The sequence below is a fragment of the Melanotaenia boesemani genome, chromosome 18 (assembly GCF_017639745.1).
Source record: "Melanotaenia boesemani isolate fMelBoe1 chromosome 18, fMelBoe1.pri, whole genome shotgun sequence".
In the NCBI taxonomy this organism is placed as follows: domain Eukaryota; kingdom Metazoa; phylum Chordata; class Actinopteri; order Atheriniformes; family Melanotaeniidae; genus Melanotaenia; species Melanotaenia boesemani.
Genome location: NC_055699.1, coordinates 30378886 through 30392446, shown reverse-complemented (window position 1 = coordinate 30392446; position 13561 = coordinate 30378886). Strand labels below are relative to the sequence as shown.

The window sequence follows — 13561 nt, the reverse complement described above, 5'->3', positions numbered from 1 at the left end:
ACTTCTCAGATAGTAATCAGGTAGTTCTCAGATAGTAATCAGATAGTAATCAGACATATCTCACACAGTAATCAGGTAGTTCTCAGATAGTAATCAGATACTTCTCAGATAGTAATCAGGTAGTTCTCAGATAGTAATCAGATACTTCTCAGATAGTAATCAGGTAGTTCTCAGATAGTAATCAGATACTTCTCAGATAGTAATCAGGTAGTTCTCAGATAGTAATCAGATAGTAATCAGATACTTCTCAGATAGTAATCAGGTAGTTCTCAGATAGTAATCAGATAGTAATCAGATACTTCTCAGATAGTAATCAGGTAGTTCTCAGATAGTAATCAGATAGTAATCAGATACTTCTCAGATAGTAATCAGGTAGTTCTCAGATAGTAATCAGATAGTAATCAGATACTTCTCAGATAGTAATCAGGTAGTTCTCAGATAGTAATCAGATAGTAATCAGATAGTTCTCAGATAGTAATCAGATAGTAATCAGATACTTCTCAGATAGTAATCAGGTAGTTCTCAGATACTTCTCAGATAGTAATCAGATACTTCTCAGATAGTAATCAGGTAGTTCTCAGATAGTAATCAGATAGTAATCAGATACTTCTCAGATAGTAATCAGATAGTAATCAGATACTTCTCAGATAGTAATCAGGTAGTTCTCAGATAGTAATCAGATAGTAATCAGATATTTCTGAGATAGTAATCAGATAGTTCTCAGATAGCAATCAGATACTTCTCAGATAGTAATCAGATACTTCTCAGATAGTAATCAGGTAGTTCTCAGATAGTAATCAGGTAGTAATCAGATATTTCTGAGATAGTAATCAGGTAGTTCTCAGATAGTAATCAGGTAGTTCTCAGATAGTAATCAGGTAGTTCTCAGATAGTAATCAGATAGTAATCAGATACTTCTCAGATAGTAATCAGGTAGTTCTCAGATAGTAATCAGATAGTAATCAGATACTTCTCAGATAGTAATCAGGTAGTTCTCAGATAGTAATCAGATACTTCTCAGATAGTAATCAGGTAGTTCTCAGATAGTAATCAGATAGTAATCAGATACTTCTCAGATAGTAATCAGGTAGTTCTCAGATAGTAATCAGATACTTCTCAGATAGTAATCAGGTAGTTCTCAGATAGTAATCAGATAGTAATCAGATACTTCTCAGATAGTAATCAGGTAGTTCTCAGATAGTAATCAGATAGTAATCAGATACTTCTCAGATAGTAATCAGGTAGTTCTCAGATAGTAATCAGATAGTAATCAGATACTTCTCAGATAGTAATCAGGTAGTTCTCAGATAGTAATCAGATAGTAATCAGATAGTTCTCCGATAGTAATCAGATAGTAATCAGATACTTCTCAGATAGTAATCAGGTAGTTCTCAGATAGTAATCAGATAGTAATCAGATACTTCTCAGATAGTAATCAGGTAGTTCTCAGATAGTAATCAGATAGTAATCAGATACTTCTCAGATAGTAATCAGATAGTAATCAGATACTTCTCAGATAGTAATCAGGTAGTTCTCAGATAGTAATCAGATAGTAATCAGATATTTCTGAGATAGTAATCAGATAGTAATCAGATAGCAATCAGATACTTCTCAGATAGTAATCAGATACTTCTCAGATAGTAATCAGGTAGTTCTCAGATAGTAATCAGATAGTAATCAGATACTTCTCAGATAGTAATCAGATAGTAATCAGATACTTCTCAGATAGTAATCAGGTAGTTCTCAGATAGTAATCAGATAGTAATCAGATATTTCTGAGACAGTAATCAGATAGTTCTCAGATAGCAATCAGATACTTCTCAGATAGTAATCAGATACTTCTCAGATAGTAATCAGGTAGTTCTCAGATAGTAATCAGGTAGTAATCAGATATTTCTGAGATAGTAATCAGGTAGTTCTCAGATAGTAATCAGGTAGTTCTCAGATAGTAATCAGGTAGTTCTCAGATAGTAATCAGATAGTAATCAGATATTTCTGAGATAGTAATCAGGTAGGTCTCAGATAGTAATCAGGTAGTTCTCAGATAGTAATCAGGTAGTTCTCAGATAGTAATCAGATAGTAATCAGATATCTGAATAAACTGCTCTTTGTGACTCCTGGTTGACCTGGTTTGTTTGATTGTTTTTGTGACGTTTTTCCTGTAATTTGATTCTTGTTTTCTTCCTCCTCTGACGGGATGGATGTCTTCCTGTCTCTACTGGTAAGTAACACACATGCATGCACACACAGGGTTTAGTGTGGTGCTGATCTACAGAACCAGAACCTCCTCTCTGAGATTACATTCAGTCTGATACCATCTGTCAATCTGAAATCAGAGACATCAGCAGCATGGTGGTTTCCATGGTAACTGAAGCTTGGCTCCATCACTGAGTTCTGGGCCAAACAGTTGAATTTAGGTCCGGTTTCGTGTTTAATGATGGAAAGAAGTAATTTTGTCATCACATACAGAGATTAAATAACGTGATTTGACAGCAGCTTATCCGCGCCGTGCGTCGTGACGTCACTAACGCTGCCGCACGATGTGACGTACGAAGATGACGTAGAGAAGAAAAAAGCTGCTACCGGGAGGATAAGGGCGAGTGTCCTGCATGAGGACAGGTAAGGATGAAGGTTCGGTTCTTTTAGAGGCGTTATTGATCCGTGATAGAAAATGATCGGTGCGATCACCAGAGAGAGAGAGAGAGAGAGAGAGCATCTCTGATCATACTGCAGCTCAGTGTGCGGGTGTGTGTGTGTGCAGGGGTGTGTGTGTGTGTGTCCTGCTGCAGGACCATAAAGACCCACTCGCGCACGCCAGGACGCGTGAAAGCACCGCAGCAGTTCTCTGCGAAACCAGTCATTGATCGATCAGTGATCAGCGGTGAAAGCCGCCGTTCCGCTGGTTCTCTCAGACATGATGAGTCAGCTTATTCTTCATCCTCATCTTTCTCAGGCTGACCTGCAGCCCCGCCCTGTGATCACACCAGCGCTTTGTTTGCTGGTTAGTTTATAGGGATGATGTGTTAGTAAGCGCAGAAAAAGGTGGACCGGTGATCCGGACCAGGAGTCGGTCACGTGACTTTAAAATCAAGTAAGAGCGAATTGATCATGAGCAATTGATGGTGTGATTGAGTCCAGACCACGTGGCGCTGGTAACACTCTTCTACCTGGTTGGTCCTACCTGACTAGTAGCTTGCTGATCCATGGGGTCCAGAAGAAGTTCTGGTTTCGGTGTCACTAAAGCTGATAAAGAGAAAAAGAAAGTAATTTCAGGCTGTTCCATGGACATGTCTGAGTTTCCGTGATGATGTCCCTCATATGTTGACATCCGTCTTTCCGTCTCTGAGGCGGTAACAGCAGAGCTGAGGGTTTTCAGCATCCATCCATGTTTATACACATTACCCTCAGGGCTGCTGTCAGGTGAGGTGCGGGACACACCTGCACAGGTCAGCAGTCCATCACAGGGATAAACGGGGACATGCTCAGTGTTGTTGTATGTCAACCTGTGCAGGTAGACCACCTTGATTCTGCTGCTTCAGCAGACAGAGGGATGAATACAAGCTGGAAGGTTTCCCATTTCTCACCTTATTTTTTAAACCAGAGAGCACAGACACATTTCTTTACTTTCATTTGTGAAAAACAACTTAGATAACTCAGCCTGACCAACAGAAAACAGGATTCTAGGAGCAACAGAGCTACTAACCAAAAACTTGGCAAAAATGGCTATAAAATTTAAGATTAACATTATTTTCACTTTTTTCCCTCAGATCTTCCCATTAACTTCAGCCCAAATCAAAACTATTAAATATGTAGTTAGTTATTCAGTTTATTTAAACCCTTTAAATGCCACTTTCATCACATGATGTCACTTTCATGACAACAAAAAAAAAACAAACCCAAAGCACATGTTATAGGGACTTTTATGTTTAATTTCTTTAATCAGTATTAAATGTACTGAAAATAGGAAATAAAGCCCACCCCATTATCATGTATTACATAGAGAATAACTTTTTCATCAAAACAGTGACATCCTGATCAAACTGGCATCAAAAGAGCAGGTCACTGCTGGTCTGTAAGAAAAATTAAAATAGTAATTTCAATGTTCTTCCAGAGAAACAAATTCTTACAATAATATGAGGAAACAAGCAGAAACTGGAGGAAAAAGAAGAAATCCCTGTCTCAGTACTGACCTCATATCACCAATAATCCCCATTCACCACAGTTTCAGCGTCTAGATGACATAAAAATACAGTTTGCCTGTTAGAATGATGATGATGATGATGAAGGATTTATAGTGAATGTTGGTAGGGTCATGTGACTGCTTTCCGGTTCCTGCTCATCCCCGTGTTTAAAACCAGGTGTCCAGGCTGCTGCTGCAGCGTAGCAAAGGTAAAGAGAGGTAGATAAAACCACATTTTAGATTTTATTCCACCATATCATCATCATCATCATCATCACGGCCAACAGGGCTGAGGCCAGATCAGATTAGATCAGATTGTCTCTCAACTTTAATCCCTCTCTCGACCCTTTGCTGTTACCATGGTAGCCATGCACCTGACAGCTGGATGGGGTCAGCAGATGGTTACCATGGTGCTCGCTGTGATGGATGGAGACAAGCAGAAAATGTAGTCAGAGGGATTTCCTCTGCATTAATAATAATAATAATAATAATAATAATTAAAGCTGTAAATGGAAATCTAATGTCAATTTGTCTCAGTGTTACTTGTCTAATAATAAACTCATTTTAGAAGCTAAAATATTATTATTATTATTATTTTTATTATTTATTATTATTAAAATATATTATTAATTAAACACTTTCTTTTCACTACATTTTCTATTAAAATGTGAATATGAAGCTACTTTTCAATAAATGAGATATGTCATTTGAAACAACATGACTTTCCAAGAAAGTCAGAGGAATTCAGATTATTTACCAAACTACATTTAATTTTTTCTCTGTTTTTACTAATGCTTCAGATACCTGTTTCTATCTTTAGACACTTAATAACTGAAATTGGAAAAACTTGTTACCGACTGCAACAACAGATTTAGGGTGGTTCAGTTTCAGAGAGCCGAAGAACATCAGATCCGGGTCAGGAAATCCAGCCCAAACTGCTGAGATCCTGCTCAGGACCATTTCTCCCACTACACTAAACTGGGCTGTCACCAAGGTAACCATGGCATCACTGTCTTACAGGTGAATCAACATGACAACCGAACCAGGTGAAGCCCAGCCCTCAGAGGCAGAGTCTCTACCTGAAGCCGCTGCCCACTCCACACCCAAACAGGTACAACAGACAAATGATCAATAAACATAATGACATCAGAGTGTGACATCACTTCCTGTAACCTCAGGGAGGAGAAGGCGGGCTGTCTCACATCCACGCTCCGGGCTCGCTGAACGAGGACTCGAGCAGTCACCTGTCATCAAACAGCCGCATTGCCAGCTCTCCAGCCAGAATCCCACTGAGCTTTAGGACCATGCAGACCCGGGTGACCCTGTTGGACGGGTCGCTGTTCACCTGCACCATCGAGGTAAGACGGTTGGACGTGAGACAGTTAGACACAGGACAAGGGGACATAAGACAGGTAGGTATAGGTCAAGTGGACATAAGACAGGCAAACACAGGACAAGTGGACATACGACAGGTAGAAACAGAACAAGACATCATGAAGCTGAGGTTTCTGAGTAGCTGGTTAACAGTTTCCTTTCATTCTGTTCAGAAACGAGCTCGCGGTCTTCAGCTGCTTGACAAAGTTTGTGAACACATCAACCTGCTGGAGAGAGACTACTTCGGTCTGTCCTTCAGAGATGCTGACAACAACAAGGTACCCACCTATCTGTCCATCAACAGCAGTGGTCAGCAATTGGTGACCCGCAGGCCAAAACTGGCCCACCGCCAATATTATTTGCCCCGCCAAATTACATTGATTAAAAAAAAACAAAGACCAAAAGAAAGAGTTATGAGTCCAAGCGCAGAGACATGGTGGTGTTTACAGCGCTGTGTTAAATGATTAGCGTGGCCCGTGAGCAATAAACACTACAAAGCTCTTCCCATATCTGCTTTACTACTACTGGGTAAAGTGAAGGGAGCTAAGCCTGAAGCTAGTTGCTGCTAACTGCTGGGTAAAGTGAAGGGAGCTAAGCCTGAAGCTAGTTGCTGCTAACTGCTGGGTAAAGTGAAGGGAGCTAAGCCTGAAGCTAGTTGCTGCTAACTGCTGGGTAAAGTGAAGGGAGCTAAGCAGCAGCTGTTTCTGTCTAAGTTTTCACCAATAGTGGAGGAAACAGTAGAGGTTACTAAATTGTAAAATTGTTTCACTTCAGAAGCAAAAAGACCAGACAAAAAGATGAGAAAAATAACTTATTGTTGCTGTGGGCGCAGTTTTGTTCACTTGGCAAATTAAACCACCCCAGGTTCAATCCTGAAGTCTCCCTGACCCATTTTCTCATCTACTTGCTGAATAAAAAGGACACTAGAACCCACAGAATGTTGAAAATATAACAAAGTAAAAATCCATTATATACATTACATGCATAACATCTCTCACTTGTTCTTAATAAATGATCTCTCATACATTTCTGTACCACTGAGTCCTTTTAAGGGTCTCAGGGAAGCTGGAGCCTATCCCAGCAATTAACAGGTGAGAGGCAGGTACACCTGAACAGGTCGCCAGTCCATTATAGGGCCAACACAGAGAGACAAACAACCACTCACACATTCCTAGGGAGAATTTAGAGTGACCAGTTAATCAAACATGCATGTTTTTGGACGGTGGGAGGAAGCCAGAGTATCCGAAGAAAACCTGCGCATACATGGGGAAAACATGCACACTCTACACAGAAAGGCTGCTATTCAAACCTCCCCCAGCTTATTTATTATATATATCATTTGGCCCACCATTCAGTTGGAGATGGAAAAATGTGTAGTTGCTGACCCCTGATCTACACCCACCGTCCACTTTATCAGCTCCACCTTCTAGTACTGGGTTAGACCTCCTTTTCCACCAACATATAGAACATATTAAAAATACCCCTCCCCCCACCATTACACCAGGAGCAGCAGCCTGAAGCGTTGATCCAAGGCAGGATGGATCCATGTTTTCATGATGTTTCCACCTAATTCTGAGCCTAGCATCTGAATGTGGAGCTGAAATGGAGACTCATCAGACCAGCAACGTTTCTCCATCTTCTATTGTCCAGTGTTGGTGAGTGTGTGTGAATTGTAGCCTCAGTTTCCTGTTCTTAGCTGACAGGAGGCACCCGGTGTGGTCTTCTGCTGCTGTAGCTCATCTGCTTCTAAGTTACATGTTTTGTGTTAAGAGATGCTATTCTGCAGACCTTGGTAGGAACCAGTGCTTATTGGACTTCCTGTTGCCTTTCTGCTATCTCCAACCAGTCTGCCCATTCTCCTCTGACCTCTGACACCAACAAGGCATTCTGGTCCAAACAATTGCTGCTCGCTGGATATTTTCTCTTCTTCAGACCATTCTCTGGAAACCCTAGAGATGGTTGGGTTTTAAAATATCCCAGTAAATACTCAGACCAGCAACCATGCAACATTCAAAGTCTCTTAAATCCCCTTTCTTCCTCATTCTGATGCTCAGCAAGTCATCTTTACCATGTCTACATCATTACATGCTGCCATGTAGTCAGATTACATATTTGCGTTAAGCAGGTGAACAGGTAATCCTGATAAACTGGACAGTGACTGTTAATGTTTGTTCATCTGTCTGATTGACTACCAACCTACATCTCAGATTTTGCTCTTTGTGTTGTAGAACTGGTTGGATCCAGCGAAGGAGCTGAAGAAGCAGGTCAGAGGTCAGTCTGATCTTGACTACTTCACAAAAAAGCTAGTTTAGCTGTCACCAGGTTAGTTCATCTTACTTGTTTATGTGAACTGACTCCATTCTCTACATTTCTCAGGTGTTCCTTGGAACTTCTCTTTTAATGTAAAGTTTTATCCACCGGACCCCGCTCAGCTGTCTGAGGACATCACAAGGTAGGTTCACAGACCAGAAAAAAGTTAATTGATGTTCATATTTTCCCTGGTAAAAATGGTGATCTCTTCCTGTCTGCCTGCAGGTACTTCCTGTGTCTTCAGCTGAGACAAGATATTGTTTCCGGCCGTCTTCCTTGTTCGTTTGCAACTCACACAGTCCTCGGCTCATACACTGTGCAGTCAGAACTTGGAGACTATGATCCTGGTACAGAAAAACCCTTAAAAAACTTAAATCTCAGTAAAGTAGGGCATTGTATCAACCTAACACACAGTGCTTACCTAGATTACACTGCTAACCTAAATCACTCTGCTAACCAGATCATCCTGCTAACCTGAAACACTCTAACCAGATTGTCCCACTAAACTAACACTCTGCAAACTAAGATCATCCCATTAATCTAACAGACTCTACTAACCCATATCATCCCGCTAACCTAAAACACTCTGCTAATCCAGATCATTCCGCTAATCTAACACTCTGCTAACCTAAATCATCCCGCTAACCTAAAACACTCTGCTAACCCATGTCATCCCGCTAATTGAACACTCTGCTAACCTAAATCATCCCGCTAACCTAAAACACTCTGCTAACCCATATCTATGGGGTGCCAAGTGTAAAAATTCAGTATAAAAGTTGTAGCTGACACATTTTCATTATTTATCTCACTTTTCTCACATTTAGCACATTTTTCCTACATTTTGCTACATTTAACATAAATTTTAACCACATGTATAATGGTCAAATAGAACATCTAAATCTAAATTTTAAATCTAAATCTAAATGCTATATGTTAAATCTAAATGTTATATGTTATATCTAAATGTTAAATCTTATATTTAAATCTTAAATAATAAATCTAAAAGTTTAATCTTAAATCTAAAAGTTAAATCTTATATCTAAATGTTAAATCTAAATCTAAATGTTATATGTTAAATCTAAATGTTTAAATCTAAATCTAAATGTTATATAGGCAAGGCAGTTTATTTATATAGCACATTTCATGTACAGGACAATTCAAAGTGCTTTACATAAAACAAAGATATTACAGATATTTAGAATAGTGAAAGGCATCAACACATAATCAACACATAATCACAATAAAATAATAAATTACATGAAAATGATTAAAAGCAAGATTAGTTAAACAAAAGTTACCGTGCAGATTTCATGCATAGGCACATGAGAAAAGAAATGTTTTTAACCTGGATTTAAAAATGTCTACATTTGGGGAAAGTTTAATCTCCACTGGCAGTTTGTTCCATTTGTTTGCAGCATAACAGCTAAATGCTGCCTCTCCATGTTTAGTCTGGACTCTGGTCTGGACTAGTTGACCAGAGTCTTTGGACCTAAGAGCTCTGCTAGGTTTATATTCTCTGAACATATCACAGATGTATTCTGGGCCTAAACCATTCTGGGATTTGTAAACAAGCAGAAGGGTTTTAAAATCTATTCTGTGACTGACTGGAAGCCAGTGTAAAGATTTCAAAACTGGTGTGATGTGTTCAGATCTCTTAGTCCTGGTTAAAACTCTAGCAGCAGCGTTCTGGATGAGCTGCAGATGTTTAATCTAATATGTTAAATCTAAATGTTTAAATCTAAATCTAAATGTTATATGTTAAATCTAAATGTTTAAATCTAAATCTAAATGTTATATGTTATATCTAAATGTTAAATCTTATATTTAAATCTTAAATAATATATCTAAATCTTGAATCTTACATTTAAAAATTAAATCTTATATCTAAATGTTAAATCTTATATCTAAATCTAAATGTTTAACCTAAATGTTTCGAATATATGCCAATTAACCCCGCCCCTTTTAACCTCAACCAATACCCTAGTAGGGAAACACTCGCTCGCTCGCACGCACGCACGCACGCACGCACACACACACACACACACATGTTGTTTAGAAAGTTAAAAATAAATATATGCATCTTACCATTAATGGTGTGAGTGGTTGGTTGGAAGTGTACTTTGAAGTGCAACTCATAAATGCAGAAAGACATTCACAGTAAAGACATGTGGAGCACCTGTGTGTGTGTGTGTGTGTGTGCGTGCGAGCATGTGTTTCCCTACTAGCGTATTGGTTGAGGTTAAAAGGGGTGGGGTTAATAAGCATATATTCGAAACATTTAGGTTAAACATTTAGATTTAGATATAAGATTTAACTTTTAGATGTAAGATTCAAGATTTAGATATATTATTTAAGATTTAAATATAAGATTTAACATTTAGATAGAACATATAACATTTAGATTTAGATTTAAACATTTAGAATTAACATATAACATTTAGATTTTGATTTAAACATTTAGATTTGGATTTAACATTTAGATATAAGATTTAACTTTTAGATTTAAGATTTAACATTTAGATTTATTATTTAAGATTTAAATATAAGATTTAACATTTAGATATAACATATAACATTTAGATTTAAAATATAGCATTTAGATTTAGATTTAAAATTTAGATTTAGATGTTCTATTTGAGCATTATACATGTGGTTAAAATTTATGTTAAATGTAGGAAAATGTAGGAAAAATGTGCTAAATGTGAGAAAAGTGAGATAAATAATGAAAATGTGTCAGCTACAACTTTTATACTGAATTTTCACACTTGGCGCCCCGTACATATCAACCCGCTAACCTAAAACACTTTACTAATGCTGGGCTCAGACCAAACGATTTTCATGGTCGCAGACTAAAAACAGAAGTCTTTAGGAAATCTTAGGAGTTTTGCTGGAGTCATAGCACGCTCCCGTCATCTCGGTCGTTAGGTGTGAGCTGGTAATCTGCGCTGTTTAACGTCAATCTTTCTCCAGGTTTGGATCTGCGACAATTTCTAACATGTTAGATATTATCGCAAGTCGCAGTGACGAAACATGATCAACAACCAATAGATGAGCTCTGACAAAAGCAGAAACAGGAATCTCAACATTCAGACCACCGGCAAAAAAGGATGGGGGAAAAAAGAAAAAAAAAGACAAACAAGAAGCAGTGATGAAACGTCGTCGGTGGAGCGTCCAGAAAGAGAAGCGGGTGGTTATTAGAAGTAAATGTCTGCTGTGGATCATTTATGTGTTACAGTATAATAATCTAACTATAAGAGAATAAAAACTCATTCATCCCTCCAGATTCTGATGAGTCGGTGTAACACCTGGTGGAGATGCAAAGCCACACTTAATAATGATGATGTGTAATTTCCTCCTGGATGGAAACTCTCCACTTGCTTGCTTTACTGTGTGCAGATCAGCCCTGTTCCATATCAACTGTCCAACATGTCACAAAAAATGCTAAAAGAATCTAGTTGCAGTCTTGTAATTTGTGACCCTATAGATTCACAGTCTTTGTCAAATCTCAGTCTGAGGCTAGGCTGAGACTTAAGACTCTAAACATTGGTCTTTAGATGTGAGCTGGTAGTCTTTCAGAGTCTTGTGCAAATCTTTTAATAGTCTTCTGGTGTAAGCCCAGCCTAAGCCAGATCATCCTGCTATTCTAACACACTCTGCAAAACCAGATCTTCCCGCTAATCGAACGCTCTGCTAACCTAAATCATCCCAATAACCTAAAACACTCTGCTAACCCAGATTATCCCGCTAATTGAACTCTCTGCAAACCTAAATCAACCCGCTAACCTACAAAACTCTGCTAATCCAGAACATTCAGCTAATCTAACACTCTGCTAACCCATATCATCACGCTAACCTACAACACTCTGCTAAGCCAGATAATTCTGCTAATCTAACACTCTGCTAACCCAGATCATCCCGCTAATCGACCACTGTGCTAACCTAAAACACTCTGCTAACCCTTATCATCCTGCTAACCTAAAACACTTTCCTAAACCAGATTACCTTACTAACCTACAACACACTGCTAATCCAGATCATTCTGCTAATCTAACACTCTGCTAACCCATATCATCCCGCTAACCTAAAACATTTTACTATGCCAGATCATCCTGCTATTCTAACATACACTGCTAACCCAGATCATCCTGCTAATCTAACACACACTGCTAACCCAGATCATCCCGCTAATCGACCACTCTGCTAACCTAAATCATCCTGCTAACCTAAAAGACTCTGCTAATCCAGATCATTCTGCTAATCTAACACTCTGGTAAACCACATCATCCTGATATTTGAACTCTTTGCTAACCCATATCATCCCAGTAACCTACAACACTCTGCTAATCCAGAACAATCAGCTAATCTAACACTGCTAACACATGTCATCCCGGTAACCTACAACACTCTGCTAATCCAGATCATTCCACTAATCTAAGACTCTGCTAACCCATGTCATCCCGCTAACCTAAAACACTCTGCAAACCCAGATCACCCTGCTAATCTAACACTCTGCTAACCTAAATCATCCCGCTAACCTAAAAACTCTGCTTATCTAAATCATCCCACTAAAATAACACTCTACTAAACCATATCATCCCGCTAACCTAAAACACTCTGCTAATCCAGAACATTCCGGTAATCTAACACTCTGCTAACTCATATCATCTCGCTAACCTACAACACTCTGATAAGCCAGATCATTCCGCTAATCGACCACTCTGCTAACCCATATCATCCCGCTAACCTACAACACTCTGCTAATCCAGATCATTCTGCTAATCTAACACTCTGCTAAACCATATCATCCTCCTAACCTACAACACTCTGCTAACCCATGTCATCCCGCTAACCTAAAACACTCTGCTAACCCATGTCATCCCGCTAACCTAAAACACTCTGCTAAGCCAGATCACCCTGCTAATCTAAAATACTCTGCTAAACCAGATTATCCTGCTATTCTAACACACTCTGCTAACCCAGATCATCCTGCTAATTGAACACTCTGCTACCCTAAATCATCCCGCTAACCCAAAAGACTGCTAATCTAAATCATCCCACTAAACTAACACTCTGCTAACCCATATCATCCCGCAAACCTACAACACTCTGCTAATCCAGATCATTCTACTAATCTAACACTCTGCTAAACCACGTCATCCTGCTATTTGAACTCTTTGCTAACCCATATCATCCCGCTAAGCTACAACACTCTGCTAATCCAGATCATTCCACTAATCTAACACTCTGCTAACCCATATCATCCCATTAGCCTAAAACACTCTGCTAACACACATTATCCCGCTAACCTAAAGCACTCTGCTAATCCAGATCATTCCACTAATCTAAGACTCTGCTAACCCATGTCATCCCGCTAACCTAAAACACTCTGCGAACCCAGATCACCCTGCTAATCTAACACTCTGCTAACCTAAATCATCCCGCTAACCTAAAAACTCTGCTTATCTAAATCATCCCACTAAAAATAACACTCTACTAAACCATATCATCCCGCTAACCTAAAACACTCTGCTAATCCAGAACATTCCGGTAATCTAACACTCTGCTAACTCATATCATCTCGCTAACCTACAACACTCTGATAAGCCAGATCATTCCGCTAATCGACCACTCTGCTAACCCATATCATCCCGCTAACCTACAACACTCTGCTAATCCAGATCATTCTGCTAATCTAAC

The 13561-nt window shown here is 39.0% G+C and overlaps 1 protein-coding gene across 5 annotated transcripts in view; it reads left to right on the top strand.

The window, feature by feature from the left end:
- Positions 1–2481: 2481 nt before the first annotated feature.
- Positions 2482–13561, top strand: part of epb41l3a (erythrocyte membrane protein band 4.1-like 3a) — an 85660-nt gene continuing 74580 nt past the window's right edge. For 2 of the 5 annotated variants that reach the window (XM_041968167.1, XM_041968165.1), the window contains exons 1-7: positions 2483–2619; positions 5201–5291; positions 5359–5538; positions 5728–5832; positions 7783–7825; positions 7931–8006; positions 8090–8211. In XM_041968167.1, coding sequence (XP_041824101.1) covers positions 5211–5291; positions 5359–5538; positions 5728–5832; positions 7783–7825; positions 7931–8006; positions 8090–8211 — 607 coding nt within the window. In that variant the 5' untranslated portion in view covers positions 2483–2619; positions 5201–5210. Of the gene's footprint in view, positions 2620–5200; positions 5292–5358; positions 5539–5727; positions 5833–7782; positions 7826–7930; positions 8007–8089; positions 8212–13561 lie in introns of all 5 variants that reach the window. The other 3 variants (XM_041968168.1, XM_041968169.1, XM_041968170.1) reach the window with 2 other exon arrangements.